This window comes from Diceros bicornis, chromosome 13, assembly GCF_020826845.1.
Source record: "Diceros bicornis minor isolate mBicDic1 chromosome 13, mDicBic1.mat.cur, whole genome shotgun sequence".
NCBI lineage: Eukaryota > Metazoa > Chordata > Mammalia > Perissodactyla > Rhinocerotidae > Diceros > Diceros bicornis.
The window spans coordinates 33,790,849-33,818,192 of NC_080752.1; the positions used below are offsets into that span (position 1 = coordinate 33,790,849).

Consider the following 27,344-nt stretch of genomic DNA (forward strand, 5'->3'; position numbering starts at 1 on the left):
GGGGGTGCAGAGATAGACACTGCCAGAGTGCGGTGGGGTGTTGGGTAGAGGCCGCCAGGAGTGGAGGCTCTGAGTGGGGATGGGGGAGAGGAGGGGGATGGGATCAGTGAGGGGACCCTCTAAAGTGAGTGACACCAGGATTTCCTCCTCTCTGCCCACAGAAGGGGCTCTGATCTTCAAGGCCTGGAGTCAAGGAGGGGCCCTCCCAGCCCGCTGAGCCTCAAGCCCCCCTCATGGCGCACCCACGCTTTCCCCCACCCCTGTCCCTCTGGAGCCTGTGCTGATTTGCTAAGCGGATGGCCTGGCCGTGGGAACAGCAGGTCCAGCCAGAGCCAGCTCAGGCCCCTGGACCAGGAGGGGATTAAAGACCTAGACATTGTTGTCACAGCCAGGTCTGGGAGGCTGGGCCCTGCCTGGCCCAAGCGGACACAGGCTTGGGGCCTGAGAGTGGGGGACTCCATGTGGCTGTAACTGTGGCACAATTAGTTCCCCCTTGGGTTTTGAACATTTCCCCACAAACTTGGCTTTGGAGCTAGACTACCTGGGTTTGAATGAAGTTTACTAGTGGATGTGACCTTGAGCACAGTTACTCTCTGTGTCTCGGTTTCGCCGTTTGTTGGGAGGACTGAACCAGATGCTGGAGGCAGGGCACTTAGCCCAGAGCCTGACCGTGGCCTCTAGCACCTCCCATCCCCCAGAAGGGACTGCAACTCAGTCTCGGCCACGCCCTTCCCATGTGAAGGGTCGATGACACATTTGAGTAAGGGACTGGGAAGGAGGAACCGATCTCAGGGGAGGAAGGGAATAAAGAGGTCCACCTCCCCTGTCGTGTCCACCAGACTGCTCCTGAGGGAGCAAGAGAGCCGCAGAGAAAGAGGAGCACATCTGCATTTCATTTGCAAAGAGCTGTTACTATGGCAGCTCTCTGGGGAGGCAGCATAACCCTGTGCTACGAATTTTTTTTGCACTATCTCCCACCAACCTTCAGGACAACCTTGTGAGGAGCTGATTGTGGTCTTCTCTATCTCCTTGGGAGAAAACTCAAGGTTCAGAGAGATTAAGTGACTTGTTCAAGGTCACAGAGCTAATAAGTTGGGGAGCAAAGATCCAAATTCAAGTGGGTCTGACTCCAAACCCCAAACTCTTAAGGGCTCCCTACCCTTTACTACTTCTCGCGTGATTTGCATATGCAGCTCCCTAAGGCTCCCTCTTCGTGTGTTTTGTAGGAATAACTGAGACCCTCCTAGGTGCCAAGCACTGTGCTGGGTGCTGGAGACACGGAGAGTAGTAAGACACAGCCCTAATCCCATTCTGGTGGGGAAAGCATATTGGTGCAACCCAGCAGCCTTGGGATGTATCCACGGGATGGACACTGCTCCTAAGCCTGCCTGGGGGAATCAGGGCACGCTTCTCAAAAGTGGTGACAGAAATGCAGAGTTTACCAGGAAAAGGAGGTGATACAGATCCGTGAAGTCTCACCAGTCTTCATCATGACTCTGCTTTAAGCAACAGAAATATAGTTTTAACTGGTAGAAGAAAAAGCAAGAGAAAAGAGAATGCATTGGCTCCAGAGGTCCAGGGAGAGGACTTCAGGCATGGCTGGATCCAGCAGCTTAAGTGATGAAATTAGTTCTCTCTCCTTCTCTATCATCTTTGCTCTGCTGTCCTCTGTGTTGCTCCAAGTGGTGATAAAAATGGTGCCAAGCTTGCATCCTGCCAGCCTGAAAAAATACTGCCTCTTTCTAAATTGTTCTAGCCAGGCACTGAGAGTGGTGGTGAGGTTCCCCAAACAGAAATTGGGTGCTGTTACAAGAATCTGGGAAAGTGATGCTAGCTGACAGGGACTATGATGTCCCTCAGCTTCTCCAGCGGAACCAAGTCTCTTCCTTACCTTCAGCACTTTGTCCATCTCCCTGTAGTATCCCAAAACCTCTGTTCCCTGTATGACGGGAAGAGGAAAGGAACTCACTTCTGAACACCTACTAAGCACCAGGCATATTTATCCACATTCATCCCATCAATCCTCACAATGAAGCCACAGGGAGGTGCTGCTACCCCCAGGTCACAAGAGGAAACTGAGGCACAGAGAGAAGTGGCTTGCCCAAGGTAACAGGCTGGCAAGTGGCAGAGCTGAAATCACTCAGATACTGATGTTCCTCAAATCTGTGTTGCCCCCCCACCGGCCCCTGCTACAGTGTGGGGGAGCTCCCACTTCTCTGTTCTGCTGCACCCCCTGCCCAGCCCCTAGCACAGGGCCCTGCACACAGCAGGTGCTCAGGAAATCAGTGTGGAACTGACCTGACTGCCAGCAGGCAGAGTGGAGGATAGAGGGAGGGGCAGGGGCAGAGCCAGGACGGGGGGCCCAGGGGGACTTCTGAGGCTCTTTGCCAAGCAGTAGACCCCCCTACTCCAACCCGGATGTACAACTTCCTACAGCTGCACATCTGGGCGCCCCCAGGCTGGGGCTGCCAGTTATGCTCTGACCTGGCCAAGCGGAGCCAGTCAAGAGGAAGGGCAGCTGGACCGATGCTTCCCTCCCTCAGGGTCTCCGGCTCCCTGGGGGCTGCAGCTCAGGAAGCCTCAGAGGAAAATCACAGGACCCAGGAGGGGAGGACTCTTCCACAGCACTCTCCCCAGGCTTGTCACTGTTCTCAGATCTAGCTGCAGAGCCTAGGGACCATGTGAGCAGGGAGCTCTGGACCCCAGGCAAAGGCGACTTGCGAATAGCCAGCGCTACCCCTGGTGGGGTGCCAACTACAAGCCAGGCCCTGGTGCGCCCTTTCAGGGCCTCTGTCCCCAGCAGCTCTGCAAAGGAAAGCATTCACCGTCCGCCTTCCAGGGCATCGAGTCCAGCTTCCCTATGTTACAGGAGAGGAAACAGCCTCAGAGCGGGAAGGAACTAGTCCAGGGTCACGGCCAGCTCCAGAGAGCTGGGAGTTAAGTCTAAGTCTGACCTCAAAGCTCATGTTTTCCCTACTGCCTCCCTCCCCCTGGAATGTCCTCGCCTGTTCTTCCCACGGCTAGCTCCTCCTCATCTCAGTTTAAATGTCACCCTCTAAGCGAAATAAGCCAGAAAGAGAAAGACAAACACTGCATGATGTCACTCATATGTGGAAGATAAACCAACGCACGGACAGACAGAACTCTCTGGGGCAAGGGGGCTGGGGGTTGGGCACAAGGGGTGGAGGGATGCACTTATATGATGACTGACAAACAATAATGTACAACAAAAACTTTCATAATAAAAAACAAAGAAACGTCACCCTCCAGAGGCCTGCCTGACCCTCGCCTGCACCCCTTATTCTGTCTCAGCCCCTTGGTCATGCCTTCATAGCACACTTCACCACTGGTAATTATTATATTAATTTGCGTTATGTGTCCCTCTCCCCACCTCCCTGTAAGTCCCGTGGGGACAGGATTGATTGTGTCCGACTTGATTCCCGTGGGCTTCTTGACTTATGCTGAGCACAGAGTAGGTGCCCAGCCAGTGTTTGTTGGGTCAAAGCCCTCCTCTATGAGCAGCAGGTGCCATTGTCCCCAGCAGACTGGACAGCAGCAAATGTCCCCACTGCCCTGGACCTTGCCCCCAAACCTCTCTCCCACCCAGTCCCTGCCACCCAAGGTCTCAGCTGCCATGACCCTCACACAAGACTGAGCCCCCTTGCCCAGTGGCTTGGGAGAAAGCTGGTGGGGGCTGGCAGGGCAGGAGGAGGGGAGGAGGCCCTCTGAGCTGGCAGACAAAGGGCGTGTGTTCTCATCCAGGGCACTTCCTGGGTTTCCATTGCAGGAAGCTTGGCACCTGCCGAGGTGACACCGACAGCCGGGCTGGTGCAGGAGACACTTGGCCGGGACGCTGCTCTCCGCCTGGGAGCAGTGGCAGAGGTGGGACAGGTGGCCAGGGGTGCTGAATGGCAGGTAAGTGGTGGCAGCTGGACCCCTACACCTGGACCTTCCCCCTTCCCAAGCCAGTCTTAGCCCAGAGCAGATGTGGGGAGGCCTGGGTCCTAGACGGAGTCGGTATGACCTTGGACAAGGCCCCAAACCAACCCTTCAGTGCCTCATGGTCCCACCTGGGAGGACTTGGGGGATATCACGGAGGTGAGGGAGGGCAGCTCCATTTTTATCTGTTTTAAATAAGCTTCTGGGTCACAAAGCACTTGAAAAAGGGGTTCCACAGCCATAAGTGTCTGAAAACCCCTGGATCACACCTTCCTCCTTAAGGTCCTTCCCATCTCGGGTGTTCCGTGGCAGGGAGGGGGTGGAGGAGGGTCTCGCTCCAAGCAGTGCTGCGAAGTGGGAGGCATCTTTGCCAGCCTGGGAATAGCCTGACCAGGGGCCTGGGCAGACCTGAATGTGAGTCTCCCTCTGCCCAATAGGGAGGGAGTCACCTCTCTCTGCATCCGTGAAGGGTGGCAGTCAGGCTGGCCCCTGGGACCAGCAGAGCAGTGTGTGCGCCCAGGGGCACCAGCTGGTCCGGGTTTGAATCCAGCTCTCTCACTTGCCCCTTGTGTGGTCTTGAGCCTCTCTGGGCCTCCGTTTTCTCGTCTGTGAAGCAAGAATAGTGAGCCCTGCCACACAGGGCTCTCCTGGGGATTAAATGGAATGGTCTGTAGGCCAGGCACTCGCACATAGGAAGCCCCTATAAATGGCAGCTACTGTTATTGATGTTGCTGTTATTGCAGAGTGGCTGTGAGGATCCAGTGAAAAAAGGGATGACAAGGGGGACGGGAGAGGCGACAAAAAGGGGGTGAGGGATTTAGGGAGGCAGGAGGAGGAGGAGCATGGGACAGGGTGCCCAGGAGCCCCGCTCACCACCCCCGTGAGCCTGAGCCCCTCAGGAACAGCCCCAGAGCACTCCGGGCCAGGGCGGCTGCAGTTTCAGGGCCCGCAGAGGAGAGCCAGCCCCTGCCTGGCCTCCCCCCAGATGGCGCTGGGTCCAGCACTCCTCTGGCCTCAGCCACTGTGGCTTTAATCAAAAGAACAATCTGTTTGCCTCTGAATCAGACCCAGATTACTTTTCCCAGCAATGTTCCTAAGGCCTCCAGGGACCCAGGGGGCCCATCCAGGCTCCATCTCCCGCCCCAGGGCTCAGGCTCAGCCTCCCCCACCCCTCTCCACATTTGAGGGGTGGGGGTACAGGGAGTGGGGGGGTAGGGGTGCAGGAGGTGGGAGGGGGTCAGTGACAGGGCCCTGGGTGGCAAAGCAGGTGACCCGATTGCCAGCTGGGCTCTGCCTACCAGGTCTCCCGGAAGGGCCTGTCCCCCAGAACCCTGGGACCCACCTGCAGAGCACTTAGGATCCAGACAGGTAGTGACAACTCAAAACAGCAAATTGAGGTGACCTGCTCCACTGCAGCACCCCCTAAAAGAGCCCCAAGCCCAGCAGATACTGACCACTGACTGTGTGTGTTCCTTACTGTTATGGTCACCTTTTATCCTCCCCCCCCATTTCACAGACGAAGAAACTGAGGCTCGGGAAGGTAGAGTGCCAGCCCTGGTCACAGGGTTAGCCAATGGCCCTGGAACTCAGGTCCACCTGACTTAGGACCCTGGAGACCCCAGGCCAAACTGAGATGTAAGCACCCCTCCACCCGACAGGGCAGGTGAGGCCACCAACTCCGGTGACCTGGAGGAGGGGGAGAGTAACGACCACTCAGGGTGACAAAGGACGGGGGGCTAGGCAGCGGGAGAGGCGGCCCACCCTCCAGGCCGGGCCCAGGGGGAGGGGGGAGTGGTCGAGGGAACAAAGGGAGGAGGGGGGGCGGCGCGGGGCGCGGCCAGGCAGGTGGGGGGGCAGGTAGCGGCCGCCTCCGCCGGGCGGGCATCCCGGGCCCCCTCCCCGAGCGTCACCTTTTATGGTAAGGCGGCCGGGGCGGCGGGGCGGAGGGAGCCGAGGGGCGGGGAGGGCGGAGGGGCGGGAGGCGCCGCGCTGCTCCCGGCTCTGCTCGCTCGGGCGTCGGACCGGAGCGGCCCGGGGCGCGGGCGGCCCAGGTAAGCGGGGCGGGGGCGGGGGTCCCCTCCTTCCATCCCTGCCCGGCTACACACAGGTGACAGCGCGGGCAGCCCTTGGCCGGAGCCCCCCGCCCCCCGGCCGGGACCCCAGCCTGGCGCTCCTGGAGGGGGCCTGACAGGGGGAGGGGGTGCTGTCCCTCCGTCTGTCCCCGGAATGGGGGAGAGGGCTGCTGTCCCTGCCCGCGAGCGGGGCGCCAGGGAAAGGGGTGGGCAGGGCGGAAGCTCCCGCACAAAGAGGACAGCGTCCCGCACATGGATCGAATTAAAGTCCCCGGCGGCGCCCCACAGCGACCCGGCCAGCCGCCCTGCTTGGCTGCTCGCGGGAGGGCGCCGGGCTTCCGGAGCTCCGGGCCCCTGTACCCAGCCAGGGTCAGGCGAGGGGAAAGAGGGGCCCCGGGCTGCCCCTCTTTGGGCCTCAAATCCCGTGTGGGGCTGGGAAGGTGTGGGACTGGGCGATCCCCAAGGTGTGCGCCCTGGGGCATCTTGGCGTAGGTCCTTCTCCAGCCCAGATCTGAGGACCCCAGGAAAAGGCTGGGCAGCGCCCAGATTCCTGCTCATAATAATGATGGAAGCTAAGTCCGGTCCTTCCAGACCTCCCAGGAGCCCAGCCCCCAGGGCTCCTCCTCCCCCTCAGGGGCTGAATAACCAGCTGGCCTTCTCTTTGAACCTACCAGGTACCAAGATCTTGAGCACTCTCTCTGCTTTTCTCCTCTCAGCCACCCTTCGGGACAGACCTCATTCTTACTTTATGAAAAAACTGAGGCCCAGAGAGGTTTAGTGACCTGCTCAGTGTCACCCAGCAGGAAAGAAGTGAACCCAGCTTTGTGTTACTCCTCAGCTTCCCTGGAGTGGGAGGGAGAGAGAGAGGGAACCCCTGTCCAAGGCTGCAAGGTCCCCTGCAGCAGGGGTGGGACGCAGTCTCTCCCACCTCCAGCAAAGTTTAACTTCCAGTGCAAACGTAGACTACTTTATCAGAGTGTTAAAGAACACGGCTTAGAGGTGGTTCCAGAGTTTTTTGGAGGGAGTTAGAAGGAGTAGGAAGGGGGACAGTGGGTGTGGGCACTACTGGGAGCCCCTGGAGGCCCTTCACTCTGACCAGCCAGGCCCCTGCCCTGGGCTGTAGCCTAAACCCGGGCCGGGTGGGTGGCTGGCTGGATCTCGGCCTCCTTCCTTCCTCTTGACAGGAAGTGACTTTCCTTCCCTTTGTTCCCACTTTCTCCGCTCGCCCAACTGGATCTCAGATTCGCCCTCTGGAGGAGGAAGGGTGGGGGCAGAGGGTCCCCTGGGCGCAGCTGGCTGGGAGGCTGCCCGGGAGGCTGCCCCACAGGGAGCTTTCTCACACATTCCCGGCTCCATGGTGACCTGGGGGCAGTGGGACCAGAGGGAAGCCTGGGCTCCTTTCCTGTCTGGGCCTGACTGACAGGGCTTTGAAAATCCCCAGCTGGGCCCCTTCCCCTGGGGCCTGAAGTCCCTGCAGGAACCACCGGGCGGGTTGGGATGGGGAGGGGGACTGCCCAGCTGTGAACATCTGGCCTCAGCGCTGGGACGTTTGCCTTGGACATTTTCCGAGAAACCGGCAGATCTGACTTCCCGGAGGGGTGGGCTGGGGTGGAGTGGGGGTCAGAGCAGGGTGGAAGGGAGGAGGAGGGGGCATCCACAGCAGTCCCTGGGGACGGCCCAGAAGGCGCTGGCCACAAGATAATTGGTCTGGATTGGGCCTTTCTGGGATAAGAACAGGCCTCAGAATTTGGGGGCCCCTGTGCCATCCAGGGAAGAAAAAGTGTGTCGTCGTCTCAGGTCCAAGGACACCCCCTTAGACACCCCTCAGGTCAGATGGTGCTCCGTTAGAATTCTGAGTCTGCCACGGATGGCCAGGAAAAGTCACTTGACCTCCTGGGGCCTCACATGGCCTCTCTGTAAAGTGGGGCTTCAGGGGAGTGTTGAGAATGCAGTGGGTCTTGAGGCTCAGGAAGCCGGGTGCCTGGCACACAGGGAGCCAGCGCTTTCCCAGGGAGGGCCTTGTTATTGTTGTTTTCGTGTATTGCAATCTCAGATGCCCCTGGAAAATCGTTTACATGATAGATTCTTAAACTGGTAACAAAGTATGAAACCAGAGACTGTTGACAGCCCATATAAGCATATATACTTCCAAACATCACTTCCAAAACAAGAAACAAGAGAGAAGCACTTGGAAAGAACTTTTAAAGTTTTCTTCATATATTGGTTTCCTATTCAGGACAGATATTTTCTTATCAGACTGAGCTATACATTTTAACCAAATATGTAAACCAATTTAAGAGGAATTTAGGAGCATCTGTTGTTTCTGTTATTATTATTCTCTCTCAGTCGCCCAGAGAGCACAGTAGCTAGTGGACTTTGTGATACAGAGGGAGGCCTGTGTGGCCACTTGAGCTCCAAGTCCACCTGTAGGGCCCCTCAGCGCCTCACCCCCACCCACGCAGCCCCACTATTTGAGGTTCACTCTCTGGGTCTCTATTTACTGGCCTCCCTGTGTACCTGTGGGCCGGGCTGTGGGGCCACATCAGGGTGGCCCAGCTGGAGAGGGAGATAGAAAAAGGGCACGTTTCTCGCCCTGCGCACAGGCCCTGGGTGTCCAGGGAGGACTCCTGAGCTGAGTGTGGTCCATGGGCCCCGCCCCATGGCCCTGCAGCCTTCACCCTGAGGCTACTGTCTGCAGGAACCTCTGAGAGATGGAAAATGGGCTCTCCCTGGTCGGGGGGCCGCCCTGCTCCCAGATCCATGAGCTGATGCCTACTGTGAGCTGGTCTTGGGTCACACAAAGATCGCAGACAGCTGAAGGCACACGCGGTCGCTTAGGGGGGCAGACATGGTGACAGTGAGCCAGCATGTCCCATGATGGGCTGTCATCGCCTTGTGGAAGCAGACAACTGCCCCAGGGCAAGGGTCAGGACTCAGAAGAGGCTTCATGGAGGAGGTGATGCTTGAGCTGGGCCTCTAAGGGAAAACTGAAATTCACCCTGGAAGAGGCAGGAGAGGAAAAACAGAAGGTGGGGACACTCTAAGGCAGGTAAGCAAGAAAGACAGTCGAGGAAGGGTGAGTGGTCCAGGTCAAAAAAGAGGTTGAGGCCAGGGGAATTTGGACTTTATCTTGAAGGTAGTAGGGAGTCATAGTAGGCTTCTGAGTAGAAGAGAAACAGTCAGATTTATGCTCTAGAAAGATCACTCCAGGGACAGCATAGGAGGCAGGATTGGAGAGCTTCGAGGCACCCACGCCCTCCTCCCCTGTGCCTGAACCAGGGTTGTGATTTTGGAGATGGGACAGAGTGAGAGATTCTAGCAATAGAATCCAGACTTGATTGGATACGGGGGCTGACAGTGGAGAAAAGGATGCTGGCTTGTGGGCTGGGCTGGGAGAGGGCAGCAGAGCCAAGAGGCCAAGGTCGTGGACTCTGGGTTCAAATCCCAGGTCTGCTGCTGTGTGACCCTGACATGTGAGCTCACGTCTTTGTCTTGGTTTCCTCATCTGTGAGATGGGGACAGTAACAGTGCCCATCCCCCAGCGCGTCGGGGAATTCATGAGTTCGCAGGAGGGAAGTGCTCAGGGCCGTGCTGGCACAGAGGGCGTCTCCATAAACGGTAGCCATGGTTGTTCTTCCGTCCCCTCTGCCTCCTGGAGTCCAGCCCTGACGTTCTGACGGTCCACGCTGTTTCCCTCCCACAGAGGAGCTGGCCTGAACCTCGGGGACTCTGGGGACTTCAGCTCTCTCAGGAGAATCGATCCCAGGTGAGGGAGGAAGCTTGGGGTGTGGCCCAGCAGGCAGTCAGATGGCTTGGGGTTGGGAGCTGGAGGAGCTGCTCCTGCCTCTTGCTTCTTAGAGGAGGAAAATGAATCATTTGTGAGGCGAGCAGGGCAGGGCTGCCCTTTGCTCCTCCAGGTGTGTAGGTTGGGGGGAGGGGCAGTCTGGACTTTTGGGTCCCACCCTCTGGCCATGTTACCTGGTGGGCGCCTGCCCTCCCCTGCAGGGCATCCCCAGCCCTTTCTTTGGCTGGGCTGGGGCGCTGGCACGGTGAGGGGGCTGCTCCTGTCCTGTTGGGAGGAGGGAGGCCCCACGCTCTGGGGGTGTCTATGTGTCCAGGTGGAGCGCACCCCCCGTGCCCTGAGCCTGGCTCAAGCCTGAGCCCCACTCTGTCCCCAGGCCCACCAGGAGCCGAAGCAATGGCCTCAAAGCCTGAGAGGAGGGTCGCCTCGTCTGTCTTTATCACTCTGGCCCCCCCACGTCGAGATGAGGCTGCAGCTGAGGAAGTGAGGCGGGCAGTTTGTGAGACTCGGCCTGGCCGCCCCTGGGAATCTCCTGCCCCCACGAAGACACCCGGGGCTGGCTCGGCGGTGAGGCCGGGCCCCTGGACACCCCCCGGCAGAGCCGCAGCGGCAGTGCCAGCTGTACCCCCGCAGCTCTCCAATGGAGGTAAGAGAGTGTGGGCACTGGGCGGGAGACAGAGACAGCACTGAGGTGGGGAGGAAAGGGCAGGCTCTGAGGTCATTCATTTATTGGGTACCTACTATGTGCCAGGCAGACTCTGGAACCCACCTGCCTGGGTTTGAATCCTGGCTCTGCCACTTCTTGGCTGTGTGACATTGGCAGGCCACTTAACCTCTCTGTTCCTCAGTTCCCTAATCTATAAAATAGAGATAATGATAGTACCTTCCTCAAAGGGTTGTTGTAAGGATTAGATGAGTTAACACGTGTGTAAAGTGTTTAGCCCAGCGCCTGTCACGTAGAAAGTATTAAATGTGTTACCTGCTGTTATTATGCTGGGCCAGACACTGGGGACGTGAAAAGATGGACAAGGTTTTCAGCCTGCATGAAACTTACATCCTAGTGGGGGAAACAGGGAATCAAAATATAAAATATAACGTCAGGTGGACACAAGTGCTATACAGGAATAAAACAGTGAAGAGGTAGGGGGATGCATTTTTTATGGGTAGTCAGGATGGCTTCTCCAAGGAGGTGACATTTCAGCTCAGCTAAGACCTGAATGACAGGAGGGAGGGGATGGGTGGAGCTTGAAGGGCAGTGGGAACAGCAAGTGCAAAGGCCCTGAGGCAGGATGAATTTGGAAGTGGAAGGACCTGAAAGGTTCCGCCATTCACTTGCTGTGTGATCTTAGGCTAGCTGTTTCCTTGCTTGATTTCCTCTTCTGGAAAATGGACATTTGGTTGTGTATGTGATGCATCCTTCACAGAATGGAGACTCTGTAAACGATAGTCCTTTACTTTGTGCTTGGTCTGAGCTAGCCCTGTTGCCATGGTGATGGAGAGCCTTCCAGTCCTCTCTCCCTGCCACTCCCCTGGAAAGGCTCAGCTCTTGGGCTGGATAGAAGTGAGGAAGGATGACAACACAGGGGCCTGAGGCAGGGGGTGGCTCATCGTCTGACAGGGCACCAGCTGGAACAAGGAGGCACTGAGACGCTGAGGGTGAGCGGCCAGCCCACCCAAGGGTGAGGAGTTCCCTGGGTGCGTAGTCAGGTGTCCTGCCGTCCCAGAAAGAGGCTAGGGCAGCCCTGTGCCTTCATCACCATGGAAACCAGCTAGAGTCCAATAGGAAATCCAGTTACGGGAGGTCAGCAAGGGGAAGCAGAAGGGGCCACACGCTTACACATGTGCGACTACAAGGCTATTCATGTAACATGCTGCTTCACTGTGACGCAGCCTCCTAAACTGATCTTTCCTTCCTAACCACACCTCCCATGAACACAGCCCCCTCCAGCTGCTTCTCCGTACGTCATGACCAAAATTCACACATGGGGACCTGTGATCCAATGAAAAAAAAATGTCCTTTCTGGGTAGGAGAGGGAGCCCAGGAAATATAGTTAGATGCCAAAATGCCAAACTTTCTGGACACGTTCATGGATTATTAGAATGATAGGCGGAAGGTCCCGGGAGTGTGGTAACAAACCAGACCTTCCTCAGGAGGGGGTGGCCTCACAGCGGCTGGTCGGCCATTTTGCTTGCCAGTTTGGCAAACAAGCAGAGCTCGGGGATCTTGGGCTTCAGCCTTGCTGGAGTGAGGTAAGTTCTAGGTGAGCAGCCTGGGCACAAGTCTGGCCTGACCTCGGAACACAAAGGCCGGCCCTGGGGCCCTGCCAGCTGCGTAAAGCCATCTCTACAGCAGGCTGTCATCTGAGGCCTCATGAAGTGCTTTTCCCCTCAGAAACCCACCACATTTCTTTAGCCCTTTTGTCCTGGACGACGTCCCCACCGTCCCCTCTCTCCTCCCCAACTCCCGACTAGATCCTCACAGCCACACCCCCTCTCTGTTACTCGTAAGTCAGTTTTTCTCTTGGCTTCTCTTTAAGAGGCTGTTCTCCTTCCTCCTGCTCTTGGCACCTTGAACTGAATCATCCAGGTTCATCTAGGCCCCTTTGTGGGTACCTGCCCTGTGGCCTCAAGTCCCTCTCTCTCTTGAATTCCTGCCCCGGCCGGGACCTGCCCAGTCGTCACAGCCTATTGTCGAGAGCCTCAGGCAGGTCCTGGGAGAGGCCCAGGCTCCTGCTGCCTCTCCGTGATCTGGTTCCTGACTCACATCAGGTCGCCCAGAGCCTGGTTCTCACACTTTAGCAGCATCAGCATCACCGGGGGCTTGTTCAAACACGGCTGGCTGGGCCCCACCCTGGCGTTTCTGATTCAGCAAGTCTGCGGTGGGGCCCAAGAATTTGCATTTCTTACACATTTCCAGGTAATGCTGATGCTCTGGTCTGGGGACCGCACTTTTATAATGATCGTTCTAGTCCAAAGGCTTTAAGCAGATGAGACTTGTGGACCAGAACAGTAGTTCTCAAAGTGTGGCTTTGGACGAGCAGCATCAGCCTCATCGAGAACTTTTCAAAAATACACATTCTCGGAGCCTACCCCAAACCTGTGGAATCAGAAGCTGTGGGGATGGGGCCCAACCATCTGCATTTGGACAAGCCCCGCCTCCCCTGAGATGATTCTGTGGCATGCCCACAGGTCTAGAACAACTTTCCCATCTGTCCAGTCCCTTCAGCCCTTGGGAGAAAGGAGAGAGGTCCATTATCTTGATCGAATGGATGAGAAACCTGAAGCCCAGAGAGGTGCAGCGAATTAGCAGGGAATGGGACTAGATCCCAGGGCTTTGGGGCAGGGCCTCGGGCACTTTCCATCTGCTTTCCTTGGGTGTCTAGGGCAGTCTGACCTCACCGGAGTGTGGCCTACGTTGGCTGCAGTGACAGCAGGTGCCAAGTGCCTCCATGCCCTTTATCTTGGGGGCACTATTAATAGCGCTGACCTTGTAGGTGGCAGTGGACAGAGGATTTTCCCAGGCATGTGCACAGCCCCGCTCTACAGCTGCTCTCCTGACCCCCCGTCGCCTCCACCAGGGGAGCTGGGCAGCCCCTCATGGGGACAGCCTGGAGGGGTAGGAGTTACACCTGGATAGAGGAGAGTGTGGGGCTGAGGCAGGAGCTGGGTGACAAGCACCCCCCCCCAGGAGCACACCGACTAGCAGATAGGATGGGATCGAGGGCCACTCACCTCGAGACCACTCCTGTGCCCTCCTCCTCTGTCGACCTCCGCTTTCAAGAGTAGGAGTTAAGCTGTGCCAATGATGAAGATGATTTTGTGCCGGTGTGTTTTTCTTGTGTGTGAATGTTTGTTTGCTGTTGGGTTTTTTTTTTCCTTAATGAAACTTTCAAACATACACAGAAGTAGAGAGAACAGTACAAGGAACCCTGTGTACCCCACATCTACTGTCAACAATTAAGATTTTTCCACATTTGTTTCATCTATTCCGTTCTTTCTTTCTTTTTTCTCTTGTGAAGTCTTTTAAAGGAAACCCCAGTCAGCAGGTCATTTCAGCCCCACGTTCTTCAGGGTGCATCTCTAAATATGGCCATTTTCTTACGTAACCACAACGCCAAACAACGCCTAACAGAATCAACAAGAATGCCTTTTGATTATCTAATAGTCTGTCCATAATTAATTTTCCTTGAATTGTCATAAAAATGCCTTTTAACTGTTGGATTGTAGTGGAATGAATGGTTTACGTTATGTCTTGTCTTTTGAGCTATATCATTCAGTGGAATATTTAGCTTTTCCTCAAAATGAGGAGAATTAAATGAGATGATTAGTCTTTTGAGTCAGGATCCAAATAAAGTCTATAACAGCACTGTCCAATAGAAATATAATGCGAGGGGCCGGCCCCGTGGCTTAGCGGTTAAGTGTGTGCGCTCCACTACTGGCGGCCCGGGTTCGGATCCCGGGCGCGCACCGACGCACCGCTTCTCCGGCCATGCTGAGGCCGCGTCCCACATACAGCAACTAGAAGGATGTGCAACTATGACATACAACTATCCACTGGGGCTTTGGGGAAAAAAGAAAGGATGAGGATTGGCAATAGATGTTAGCTCAGAGCCGGTCTTCCTCAGCAAAAAGAGGAGGATTAGCATGGATGTTAGTTCAGGGCTGATCTTCCTCACACACACACACACAAAAAAAGAAATATAATGCGAGTCAGAAATGCAAGCCTCATATGTAATTTAAACTTTTCTAGCATCCACATTGAAAAAAGTAAAAAGAAATAAGTGATATTTTAATAATGTATATTATGCAACCCAATAGATAAAAATTATCATCATCTCAGCATGTGATCATTATGAAAGTTATTAGTGAGGGGCCAGCCCTGTGGCTCAGCAGTTAAGTGCGTGAACTCCGCTACTGGCGGCCCGGGTTCGGATCCCAGGCGCGCACCGACACACCATTTGTCAGGCCATGCTGAGGCGGCGTCCCACATACAGCAACTAGAAGGATGTGCAACTATGACATACAACTATCTACTGGGGCTTTGGGGAGAAAAAAGGGAAAAAAGGAGGAGGATCGGCAATAGATGTTAGCTCAGAGCCTGTCTTCCTCAGCAAAAAGAGGAGGATTGGCATGGATGTTAGCTCAGGGCTGATCTTCCTCACACACACAAAAAAAGTTATTAATGAGATATATTACATTCTTTCTTCCATACTGAGTCTTCCAGCACATCTCAGTGTGGACTTTTCTAGTGTCCAATCGCCACATGTAGCTGGTGGCTACTTTACTGGACAGCACAGATACATATGTTATAGTGGTCATTTTTCTCTAAAGTCTCTCTCTTTTTTTTTTTTTTTTTTGTGAGGAAGATCAGCCTTGAGCTAACATCCATGCCAGTCCTCTTTTTGCTGAGGAAGACTGGACCTGAGCTAACATCTGTACCCATATTCCTCCACTTTATATGGGACGCCGCCACAGCATGGCCTGACAAGAGGTGCATGGGTGCGCACCCGGGATCTGAACCCCGGGCCACCAGCAGCGAACCACTACGCCACGGGGCCGGCCCCTCTAAAGTCTCTTAATTCCGGGAAGTGCCCTCTTTTTTTCTCTTGCATCCCATTGCCTTGTTGCAGCCATAGGGTCAGTTTCTGTAGAATGTCCTATGTGCTCTGTCTCCTTGTTCCTTGAGGTCTCACTCCACTTGCCTCTCTATTTTCCACATTTATTATAAATGGAAGTTAACTCAAGAGACCTGTTTAAATTGAGTTTGTTTTCTGTTTATGTTTTGGGGTTTTTTTGGTAAGAACATTTTTGAGGGGGTGCCCATACCTTCCTATAGCACGACGTGAGTCAGAAGACCTCGGGTATCTGCTGAGGTTAGTCAGTGGGTTCAGCTGGGGGCAGCCTATCCCCTGCTTTGGAAAGTTCTCCATCAACCTAATACTTTCAACACGCAATAGTCATCACCTGCCTCTATTATTTAACTAGGGGGTGGTTCCCACACTTGAGTGGCAGCAAGCTCCACAGGCCTGGGCTCCCCCCACCAAGATTCTGACTCTGTGGGTCTGGGGCAGGCCCAGGAGTTGCATTTCTAACACCCTCCCAGGTGCTGTTGCTGCTGGTCCAGAAGCCACACTTTTGAGAACCACAGTCTTAGGGGTTGGTTTTGCTCTTATTTCAACAAAGGCCTGCTAGCTCCCAGGTAAGGGAGGGCTGTTATGGGGGGTTTTGACAGCTGTTGTGTTCTGCTCCTGTGCAGTGTGCCATCCACTGTGCCGAGCCCTCACCTGCATCATCTCATTTAACCCTCACAACAGCCCTAAGCGATTGATACCCGTTTTCCAACTGAGACTCAAGAGAAGTTAAGTCGGGGCTGGCCCAGTGGTGTAGCAGTTGGGTTCGCATGCTCCGCTTTGGCGGCCCGGGGTTCGCTGGTTCCGATCCCGGGTGCAGACCGACGCACTGCTTATCAAACCATGCTGTGGCGGTGTCCCGCATAAGGTACAGGAAGATGGGCACGGGTGTTAGCCCAGGGCCGGTCTTCCTCGGCAAAAAAGAGGAGGATTGGCAACAGATGTTAGCTCAGGGCTAATCTTCCTCACCAAAAAAAAAAGAAAAGAGAGAGAGAGATTAAGTCTTTTGCCTAAGGACACACAGCAAGTCAGTGGCAGAGTCAGAGATGGAACCCAGGTCTGGGTGACCCTGGACCTGAGCCCTTAGCCACCAGGCTGTACAGCCTTCCGGAGAAGTGGACACCCACTCTGTCCACTTGCAGAGACTCTGGCCAGCCCTCTGTCCCCTTCTGGTTGCAGGACGTTCTCTTCCTCCTCCTACCCTGGATGGCAAAGACGCACTCCCCGACCTGGACCTCCTCCCACCTCCGCCACCGCCCCCCTCCAGCATACCTGCCTCCTGCTGATGGGGAGCCCCCTGCCCCAATGGGCGCCTCCCTCATTTCGGACTTAGAGCAGCTGCACCTGCCCCCACCTCCGCCCCCACCACAGGTAATGCCAACCCCTTGGTCCCCGAGGGAGCCCTGTGGGCCGGGGGAGGGAGTCTGGGCCTTCTGGGCCTTTCAGGGACTTAAGCCTGGACGTTGTTTGGTCCATTCTTCTGCTTGAGGGCCATCCTTCTTCAAAGCTCTTTCAGGCCGGTAAAATTGGTCATGTTTCTCAAGGTTCCCGGAGAAAGGGGTGCCACACCCTCTCCCCACTTAGGCAACCCCTTCAGCTCTGAGAAGACACTTCCTTGTGTCTAACCTAAATCCCTTATGCTGTGTAGGAAACTCATTTTTCATCCTCTGCCCTTAACAGAGGCCATTGTAGAAATCGGGGTGGGGGGGGGTTCCAGGCTAAGGGAAAACCTGATTCCAGGAGGTTCCTTAGAAGTAGAAGTAAGTAGCTTTGATTGGTTGAAGGAACCCAGGGCAACGAGCTGGGAGACCTGGGCTCCAGCTGTCACTGTAACTTTTCTGCTGAGTGACTTCAGATAGGTCACTTGATTCTCCGGGCCTTGGTTTCCTACTCTGTACAATGGGGCTGATTGCGCCTGGTGCCACCAGATGAGGAGCAGAGCTGAGAGGGCTGTGTGGGGTCCCCACTGGATGACACCTCTCCTACCCCACCTTGTCCCCACAGTCCCTGGCGGAGGGGCCTCCTCTCCAGCCTCGGCTCAATCATCTCAGGCCAGCAGAGGACGAGCTGCCGCCTCCCCCTGAAGAGGCTGCTGGCTTCCCCGAGAGAGAGGCATCAACAGGTATGGGGACAGGGCTGGAAGGATTCTGGCAGGGTCCCCAGGGGCGCTCGGGGGGTAGCATGGGCTACCAGGTGGGAACTAAGAGAGCAGGGACCACGTGTGTCCACCCCAGCTCATGGTACAGTGATGGGCCTGATGGTTTACATCAACTTTATTTTTATTGCCTTACCCCTTTTGCCTTTATATAAGTTATTATAACTGTAACTATAACTGAAATCCATTTACACATTGATCAGCAAAATTTGCTATGATAGCAAAAATCCCTTGAATTTTTTTCTCTCTTTAATTTTTTGAATACAGTACATAAAACGGTACATAGTGAAAAGTCTCCCCTCTGCCCCATCCCTGTATCACCCAGTTTCCTGCCAGATAGACAGCCTCTGTTGTCATTGTCTTCCATGTCCTTCCAGAGATATTTTATGCATATCAAACAAATACAGGGGCCGGCCCTGTGGCATAGTGGTTAAGTGTGCACGCTCCACTGCTGGCTGCCCGGGTTCGGATCCCGGGCGCGCACCGATGCACTGCTTGTCAGGCCATGCTGTGGCAGCGTCCCATATAAAGTGGAGGAAGATGGGCACGGATGTTAGCCCAGGGCCAGTCTTCCTCAGCAAAAGAGGAGGATTGGCAAATGTTAGCACAGGGCTGATCTTCCTCACCAAAAAAAAAAAAAAAATACAAATGTGTCCACTACCCCCTCCATTTTCCCACAAATAGTGACACAGTCTGTACAGTTCTGCACTTTGCTTTCTCTCCCTCGTACATCTTAGAGCTCCTTCCATGTCAGATCATAAAGTGGCTACTTATCTCTTTCACAGCTGCGTAGTATTCCTTAGTGGGGCCCTACCATATGCATTTAGCCAGTCTCCCATGGACAAGTACTTAGGTAGTTTCTTGCTGTAGCAAATAATGCTGAGATGAATCGCCTTGCACATAGCTCATTGTGCCTATGTCAAGTTTGTGAGATAAATTTCTAGAAGAGGAAGTACCGTGGCCCAAGGGTAGGTGCATTTGTAACTTTGATATTTTTGCCAAATTGCCCCTCTTGCTCGTCCCGATCTCCACTCCCACCAGCAGTGTCTGAGAGCCCGTTTGCCCACAGCCTCTCCAGCGCCGTGGGTTACTGATTTAATAAACAGCTATTAAATGCTTGCCACGTCCTGAAAGGCCTTCTCTACTCCAAGGGTATGAAATAATTCTCTGGTTTCTTCTAGTGTTCTGATGGTTTCATTTTTCATATTTAGGCCTTTCAGACATTGGAATGATCTGGGTGTAAGGTGTGCCGATGAAGCCCCTCTTTGAATTTTTTACAGGTGGCAGCCCAGTTGTCCTGACACAGCGTCTCCCGATTTTAGCTTTTCAAAGGCCGTTCACATTCCTTCTTCATGCTCCTCTGACCCTTCTCATGAGATGAGGCCACACTCACAACTCTGGGCGTGTTCTGGGTGGTGACTGGGTACGGTACTCCAGGCTGGGCGGGTCACGGCCTGTGTCTCCTCCACCCCAGATGTCTGTGCTTTCTGCCACAAGACTGTGTCCCCCCGAGAGCTGGCCGTGGAAGCCATGAAGAGGCAGTACCACGCCCAGTGCTTCACGTGCCGCACCTGCCGCCGCCAGCTGGCCGGGCAGAGCTTCTACCAGAAGGATGGGCGGCCCCTCTGCGAGCCCTGCTACCAGGTAACCCCCGCGGCAGGCCTCCGGGTGCCAGGCACTGAGCTGGGCACTCAGAAGACGTTATATTATTTCATGTCCCACAACAATCCTGGGAGGTAGGCACTATTGACCCATTTCACGGATGAGGAAGCTGGGGCTCAAGATGAAGGAGCTCAGCCAAGGTGTACAGTATTAGTTTCCCATGGCTGCTGTAACAAATTACCACAAACTTGGTGGCTTAAAACAATGCACATTTATTCTCTTACAGTTCTGGAGGTTGGAAGTCCAAAATCAGTTTCACTAAAGTCAAGTGTGCTCTCTCTTCAGAGGCTCTAGTGGGGAATCCATTTCCTTGCCTTTTGCACCTTCTAGAGCTGCATTCCTTGCATTCCTTGGTTCCTTTGTCCATCTTCCAAGTCAGCAGTGTAGCATCCTGCCTCAGTGTCATATTTCCCTCTGTGTCACATCCCCCTCTGCCTCCCTCTTATGAGGGCACTTGTGATGACATTTAGGGCCCACTCAGATAATCCAGGACAATCTCTCATCTCAAGATCCTTAACTCAACCCCATCTGCAAAGTCTCTTTTGCCATTGGAGGTGGTCACAGGTTCCAGAGTTTAGGACCTGGGTATCTTAGGGACATCACCCAGCCTATCACACAAGGTCACACTCCAGAGGCTGGAGCTGGGGTTCCCCCTGGCCCTTCTGCTTCTGGAGCCTCCTGGGTCTTGCCACTCTCTCACCTGGAGCCACGAGGTGCGTATGCATGGTCTAATGGGGCGTCTGTGTCACCTCTGGGTACCAGATGCAGTCTGGGAGAGTGAGTGTGGATGCTGAGGTATTAGAATTGCTGACTCTCCGATGCTGTGTGGTGGCCTTTTTCAGCATGGTTACCACCCACAGATGCATCACCTGGGTGTGTGTGGGCCGCACCTTGTCCTCGTGAATTGGTAGCACCTGGCAGTCTGCATTTTAACAAGTCTCAGGTGATTCTGATACATATTGAAGTCTGAAAACTACTGATTTGAGGAGTTAGAATATTGGAGTTGGGACTATCTAGAGAAATCAGAACGATCTGATCAGAGGCAGCGAGGCACTGTGGGAGGAGCAAGAAGCCAGGCCGTCCCACCCTGTCCCTCTGACTCCGTCACCGTGACGGTGCCTTCCTTTCTTCCCTCCGCTTGGAGCCAGACAGTGGGGAGGCACTGAGGGGAAGTGGGGGTGAGGGTGGCTTCCAGCTGGAAGCAGCCGGGAGGGACTTGAGCAGCGTGCTGGGGAGAGAAGGGCAGCCCCCAGGATGGGGAGTGAGGGGGAAATGCTGCCCCCCCCAACATATCTGTCAGATGAAATCAGGTTAAAATGAACAGAAACACAGTCAGGACTGGGAGGAGACACGTCTAGGAGGAAAGGTGGAGGGGTGAGCAGGAGGCCTTTTACTCGGCCTCAGTAACATCCCTCCCTCCCTCCCTCTCTCTAATCCTCATTCCAGAAGAGATTTGAAGCAGCTTATAAGAATGCACATATACCTATAGTCAACAATAAGGTTGTACACTTAAATATCTGTTAGGAGAGTGGATCCCATGTTAAGTGTTATTAACAGAATAAAATAAAATTTTTAAAAAAGAATGAATATAGTACTATGAGATGTAAAATAAATAGATAGGGGCCAGCCCAGTGCTTTAGTGGTTAAGTTCATGTGCTCTGCTTTGCCTGGGGTTCATGGGTTCAGATCCTGGGCGCGGACCTACACACTGCTCATCAAACCATGCTGTGGCGGCATCCCATATACAAAATGGAGAAAGATTGGCACGGATGTTAGCTCAGGGACCATCTTCCTCAAGCAAAAAGAGGAAGATTGGCAACAGATGTTAGCTCAGGGCCAATCTTCCTCACCAAAAATAAATTAATTAAATTAAATTAAATAAATAGATAAAGAAATCAGAATAGATGAAAATCAAAGTTGAAAGTGAGGTGAGGGCCGGCCCCGTGGCTTGGTGGTTAAGTGCGCGCGCTCCGATGCTGGCGGCCCGGGGTGCGGATCCCGGGCGCGCACCGAGGCACCACTTCTCCGTCCATCCTGAGGCTGAGTCCCACATACAGCAACTAGAAGGATGTGCAGCTATGACATACGACTATCTACTGGGGCTTTGGGGGAAAAAATAAATAAATAAAATCTTAAAAAAAAAAAAAAAAGAAAGTGAGGTGAGACCAGAGGGAAACTTAGTACCCAAAAATATATGAATGAAAGACTCCTACAGTTGTTCCTAAAAGTGGAGCATGGAATTTGACTCTGAGCTTCCAAGGAGACAAACGGAAAAGGGAAGGAGTTTCCACGTTTATTGTCCGTAAGATAAAAAGCACACCAATTCCTCTGGGAATTCCTTTTCCTGACTCTGAAGTTTAAGAGAAATTTCTCCTATGGGCCCTAGTGGACCCTGGCCTCAAGCATTACCTAGGAACAAAATATGCAATAATAGCTTCATGGCAGGATTCCTCACTGTAAGCCAAGGATACAGTGCCAAACTTGATCCATTTTTAAGCAGTGTGGAGGTTTTGGGGTAATAGTTACAGGCCAACTGCGTGAATGTTGAGCCCCTCTCCTGTACCCCTGGCCTTCCGGGCCCCTGTGGGTAGCCAGTCAAATGCCCCTTGTGGCTTGGAATGGGCATACCTGTGGAATGGCTCTGAGGCAATGGCCCTCTGTCCCAGGACACCCTGGAGAAGTGTGGCAAGTGTGGCGAGGTGGTCCGGGAGTACATCATCAGGGCCCTGGACCGGGCCTTCCACCCCAGCTGCTTCACATGTGTGACCTGCGCCCGGTGCATAGGGGACGAGAGCTTTGCCCTGGACAGCCAGAATGAGGTGTACTGCCTGGATGACTTTTATAGGTACGAGAGGGGTCCATGCACTGGGTGGGGCAGGGAGGTGGGGGTGGGACTCGGGCAGACGGAGGAGCCGAGCCTGAGTGCTAGGGGCTGGGTCGGAGCTTTCCTGCGGTCTCTATGCGCGCAGACACCGGGTCTTCCGGTCCCGCACACCCTAGATTCGACCATGCACCTGCTCGCAGCTAACGCTTTTTGAGCACCTGCATCCTCAAAACTATCCTGTCAGGCAGGCACTAGGAAGGCTTCTATTTTAGCAAATGTGGAGGCCTGCAACAGATAAGTAGCCGAAGTCTCCCGACTGGTAAATATGCTAGCTGCAAGTCAAAGCCCCATCGACCTGACTTCAGGGTTTCGCTCTCAACCCCCAGACCACAGAGCTGTAGGAAGCAGTAGTGACAGGGATATCCGTGACGCTCAGGGCCTGTCCTCGAGTTGCTCACTGCCCAAGGGGAAAGATAGATATGTTTGTTAAAAAAGAAAGGAAAGAAGCAGCAAAACCAGTGACCTGTACAAATGAAACGGGTCCCAGCCCCACTGAACACGTGAGATTTCTCTGCCTTCTCAAATTCTGACATTCCCCAGTCACTTCCTTGCCTCGAGCTAATTATACCCTGGGAAGCTGGGCCTAATTACACCGGTCTCTCCATCCGCTCCTGCCAGGAAGAAAGAGGCATTTGTGGTTGTAGCTCCAGGTGCAGTCACATAGCAATGGGTCTGAAATAGCTCTGGGAGGTGAACTAGAGCCAGCCCGAGCTCTAACAGCTAATTTCTGCGGGCATCGGTGTGAACGCCTCCGTTCCTTTCCCTCTAGGAAATTCGCCCCTGTGTGCAGCATCTGTGAGAATCCCATCATCCCCCGGGATGGGAAGGATGCCTTCAAAATCGAGTGCATGGGAAGAAACTTCCATGAAAATTGCTACAGGTGTGAGGTGAGTGGAGCAGCGATGATTTCACAACGCGCTGTCGGTCCTCTTCGTCACCACACGAGCCCTGTTGGGAGCCTGCCGCGTGCCAGGCCCTGGGCCGGGACAGTCACAGTGGGGACTCTGCTCTCTAGTTGCTCACTGTCCAATAGCAGAAACAAATAAGAATGGAAATAGTTACAAATATAGGCTATTAATAAGAACTCTTTGAGTTAGTGATAGAAACCAAACCCAGCCTGCTTTCCGCATGAAAGGGAATGACGAGAAGCCTCGTGGTGATGTCATTGATGATATCAAATGATGTCATCGGGGCTTCTCTGCCTTTTTTGTGTGTTTGCTTCATTTCCTCTTCCTGTGGGCTGGCTTCCTCTGTCAGGAGGGGGAGATGGTGCATGGGCATGGCTGGCTCAGGTTTACATCCTTCCAACTTAGAAACACCATCCAGGGATCCCATACAGTCCCAAGAAGGCCTCTGATTGGCCCAGCTTGGGTAACATACCCATTCTGAACCAATCACTGGCCAGGGGCTATGATTGACAATCCCTGGGACCAGGGAGGCAGAGCCATATGAAACAGAGAAAGGTTGATTCAACAATACAAAGGAAGAAAGGAATACTGGGCAGACCTGCACCACAGATGTCCTTTCTGGTGCTGGGAAAAAGCATGTATAAACCAGCTTTGGGACAAAAAAGGCAGTGATCAAGTCTAACCAGGGTGGTGGAATCAAAGCTACTCTTATAGAGGAGGTGATGCTTAACCTGGGTTTTGCAGGATGAGTAGGAGCTTGCCAGATATTCAGAGAGGGGAAAGGAAGTCCAGAAAGAGGGAGGGGTCTATGAAGACCCACTGTGACATGAGCAAGCCTGAAGAATCAGAAAAAGTGGAAGTTTCTAGTGGAAAGTGTGTCTGGAGTGTAGAGTACGGGAGGGTGTGGTAGCAGTGAGGCCAGAGAAAAGGAGAGGGCCCCATGTACCAGGCTAAGGAGTCTGGACCTCAGGCTGCAGGGAGGGGTGAGGCTGAGAGGGGGAGGCTGGTTAGAAGCTGTTGCAGTAGTCCCAGCAAGAAATGCCCAGGGAGTCACACAGGACCCCGCACTCAGAAAGGTCTTATGCTTGCTTTGCAGTTCTGTGTCACCGTCTTGAAATTCTTAATTTTTGAACAAGGGACTCTGCATTTTCATTTTGCACTGGACCCTGCAAATTACATAGTCAGTCCTGTTGAGGAGGCTCCAAAAGTCCTCCCCTACCTCTTCCCCTGTCACCCCATGTCAGTGATGTTTCTGTCTTCTCTGGTGATGGAGACAAAGGTAGCAACTTTTATAGCTGTCACCTAAGTGGGGCATCCCAGAGCAAATCTCTTAATCAGCCAGCGGGTAATTCTGAACATTTATCAAACAGATACATGGAACCGAGAGGCCATTTTCACTGAGGGTTAACAGGGGAGCTTGGTAGAGAAGGTGACAAATTGTTTCATAATGATGTCTTTCTTGGTTTTAGTTCAAGGTCTGGCTGATAACGCAGCTTGAAAGAACAATGATGAAATTCAAGTGCTGTTATCTCCACGATTGCCCTCGTAAGGTCCAGTGGCGATTAGCTTTTCCCTGAGCCTGGCTAGTGAGCAAATAAACCGTCCCTGCTTGACCTTGGTCAGCTTGGCGAAGGCTCCTGTGAGCGTCACCCAGGCTGCAGGGAGGGCTGCGGACAGTCAGAGTTTGGACCCTAGCTTTACATTTCTGACAGTAAGGCTTGAACTGCAGCAGCCTGGAGCAGATTTGGGATGCTACTCTCTAGGAAGCGAAATGGGTCAAGGCACCGTCCACACTCCTCTCATCATTCCTGCTTTGTGGTTCATGTTATTTATTACCATTGTTAGAAAGGTCACAGTACTTTTATACCTGGGCAGTATTTTTTAATTTATAAAATGCTTTCATATACATCGCAGTATGTAATCGTAATGATGATCTTGCGAGATAGGATGTATTGTCTCCAGTTAAGATGAGGAAACAGGCTGAGAAAAGTGGCTCCAACCCTTGCTTGTGTGGGCCGGGTCTAGCCAGCTTTCTGCCTCCCGCCACACAGCTTCTTTGCAGACTGTGTGACTTGGTCGTTGTGGAGGTGTTTCCTCACTTGATTCTAATTTAGGAGAGGTCACATGTGCCCCTTTGGAACTTGAGGTTCTGCACTTGATGCTCTCAGAGAACGCCCAAGTGGCCGTTAGGAACAGTGCGGATCCTGGCATCCAATAGCCCAGAATCCACTGGAGACTCGAGGTGCAGTTGCAGGGAAGGGACACACGAGGGTGCCCTCCCTGGCTGGGCGTGCTGGGTCAGGATGGCACCCGGGAGGGACCGCACAGTTATCGCTGTGGGGACCAGCCCCTCTGCTCTGATCACTGCAGCTTCCAGAGGATACCAGCAGTGCCCTGAACCGGGTCTCTGGACATTAATTGTTCCCATTACTACTCCCCAGCGTGTGCCCAGGTGAGGCCCAGAGGAGGTGTGGGCCTGCGGCAGAATAGTGAAGTTGCCGGAGTTTGGGCCCTGAACCCCGTCCTCCTCATTCTGAAATCCTTTGGTGGTTTGAAAAATTGGAAAGATTAAGTTTGCATCACTGTTGAAGCTGTGTAGCCAGTGGAGCAACAAGACAACCCCTGGGCTCTGAGCCTGGAGACCTGGTCCTGTCCCAGCTCTGGAACCAGATGTGTGGCCTGGGGCAGGCCCCACCCCTCCCCGGACCTCAGTGTCCCCACTGAAATGAAGAGACTGGATAGATTCAGTCGCTCACTCAGCAGATATTTATCTCGTGCCTGCAGTGCACCAGGCTCTGTTCTAGGTGGAAAGGTCACAGTACTTTTAGCAGGATCTAGCAGGAAATGGGGTTCCTGCCTCACAGAGCTTATATTCTAAAGGGCTGCTTCTAGCACTTTCCGTGATCCCTCAGGGGACTTCTCCCACCAAAGGGCCCCGTCTTCTCCTGGCGTCCTCAGTTCTCCCTCAGCTAATTTAGTTCATCTCATCAGCAAATGCTGGGTGAGTCCCCACCCCGTGTGGGCCCTGGGCTGCGGCGCTCAGGCCTGGGGTCCACCCACACGTGCCTTGTTTCCTGCAGGACTGCAGGATCCTCCTGTCTGTGGAGCCCACAGACCAAGGCTGCTACCCGCTGAATGACCGTCTCTTCTGCAAGCCTTGCCATGTGAAGCGGAGTGCTGCAGGGTGCTGCTGAGAGCACCCGCCCTGCCTTGGGGCCTGAGCCACCCACTAGCCCCAGTCGGGCGGGGGTGCTTCCCTGACTCGGTTTCCCTTCCTGACCTGCTCTTTCACACTCTCCTTCCAAGCCACAACAGAGACCAGCCTGCAGCTCTGCCCATCATGTCTGGGACACAGGGGCTGAGCCACCCCTCCCCTGAGCTAAGAGGTGGGGGGCTGTCACATAGTACCGCTCAAACTTTCAACTGCTCCTTCTACCCTCTGGGCTCTGGAAGGCTTCCATACCGTGAGCATCATGCCATAGTTCCCATCTCCGAGGCTCTGGCCCCTCTTGAGCGCTGGCCTTGACCCCATTTCTAGGGGTGAGTTGGGGCGAGTCTCCAGATGGCACCCTGTGTCCTTTGAAGTGACACTTTAGGTGGCTGGTAGGGGGTGCTGAGACCAGCTCTTGCTTGCAGGACTGAGCTGTTGGAGTGAAACTCCAAGGTCCCTTAAAAAGTCCTTTTTAAAATTTTGAGGTTTAAATGATGGGAAACATTCTTTGGATATTTTTTAGTGGGGGAGGAATCTTAGGAAATGTCTCCCGTTTGTTCATAAATGTACAAGAATGTGACCTATTGGTGGCACAGCCATGGACTTCCCACCTGGGAACCTCCCCCCGCCTTCTGGCGCCGCCTCCTGTGTGCAACAGTGATTCAGTAGACCTTGATTAAGCGCCTGTTGTATGCTGGGGAACAGGGTGCAGGAGCTCTGAGTGTTTGGGGCCGTGCACACACACCCCACCCCCCACACACGGCACTCCTCCAGGACAGTGCCAAGACTCCCCCAGGGTGTCCCTTCGGCCTCCCTGGTTATCCCCCAAGTCCCACTCGGGCCCTTCAGCCCCCACTGCCCTGTGACCACTGCCTCCTCAAGGCCACACCTAGAAGATTCGTCTTCCCTTTTAAGGAAAATCACTTTTGTTGCTTTGTAACTTCTAAGGCATTTTGTAGGGCATGAATAAATTAAAATACGCTTTCCTCCCTGGGGTTGGCCTGACGTACCACCCGCTCCCGGGAGGATGCCCCAGGTTCCAAGTACTGGGAGCGTTTCTCTGAAGAGCACAGCTCCTTGC

At 54.1% G+C, this 27,344-nt stretch overlaps 1 protein-coding gene and 1 long non-coding RNA gene across 2 annotated transcripts; one reads left to right on the top strand and one right to left on the bottom strand.

The window, feature by feature from the left end:
• Positions 1 to 3,091: 3,091 nt before the first annotated feature.
• Positions 3,092 to 5,648, bottom strand: LOC131412853 (uncharacterized). The gene is made up of 2 exons (XR_009221860.1): positions 5,394 to 5,648; positions 3,092 to 4,586 (listed from the first exon to the last, which is right to left on the bottom strand). It is a non-coding gene; the product is annotated as an uncharacterized LOC131412853 (long non-coding RNA).
• A 282-nt stretch (positions 5,649 to 5,930) lies between these two features.
• FBLIM1 (filamin binding LIM protein 1) lies at positions 5,931 to 27,019 on the top strand. The gene is given in 10 exon segments (XM_058552976.1): positions 5,931 to 5,990; positions 9,715 to 9,777; positions 10,190 to 10,459; positions 16,623 to 16,699; positions 16,701 to 16,814; positions 17,448 to 17,565; positions 19,073 to 19,242; positions 21,927 to 22,105; positions 22,914 to 23,031; positions 26,133 to 27,019. Coding segments are annotated over 8 exon segments (1,140 nt in total). The 5' UTR covers positions 5,931 to 5,990; positions 9,715 to 9,777; positions 10,190 to 10,209; the 3' UTR covers positions 26,247 to 27,019.
• The last annotated feature ends 325 nt before the right edge of the window (positions 27,020 to 27,344 follow it).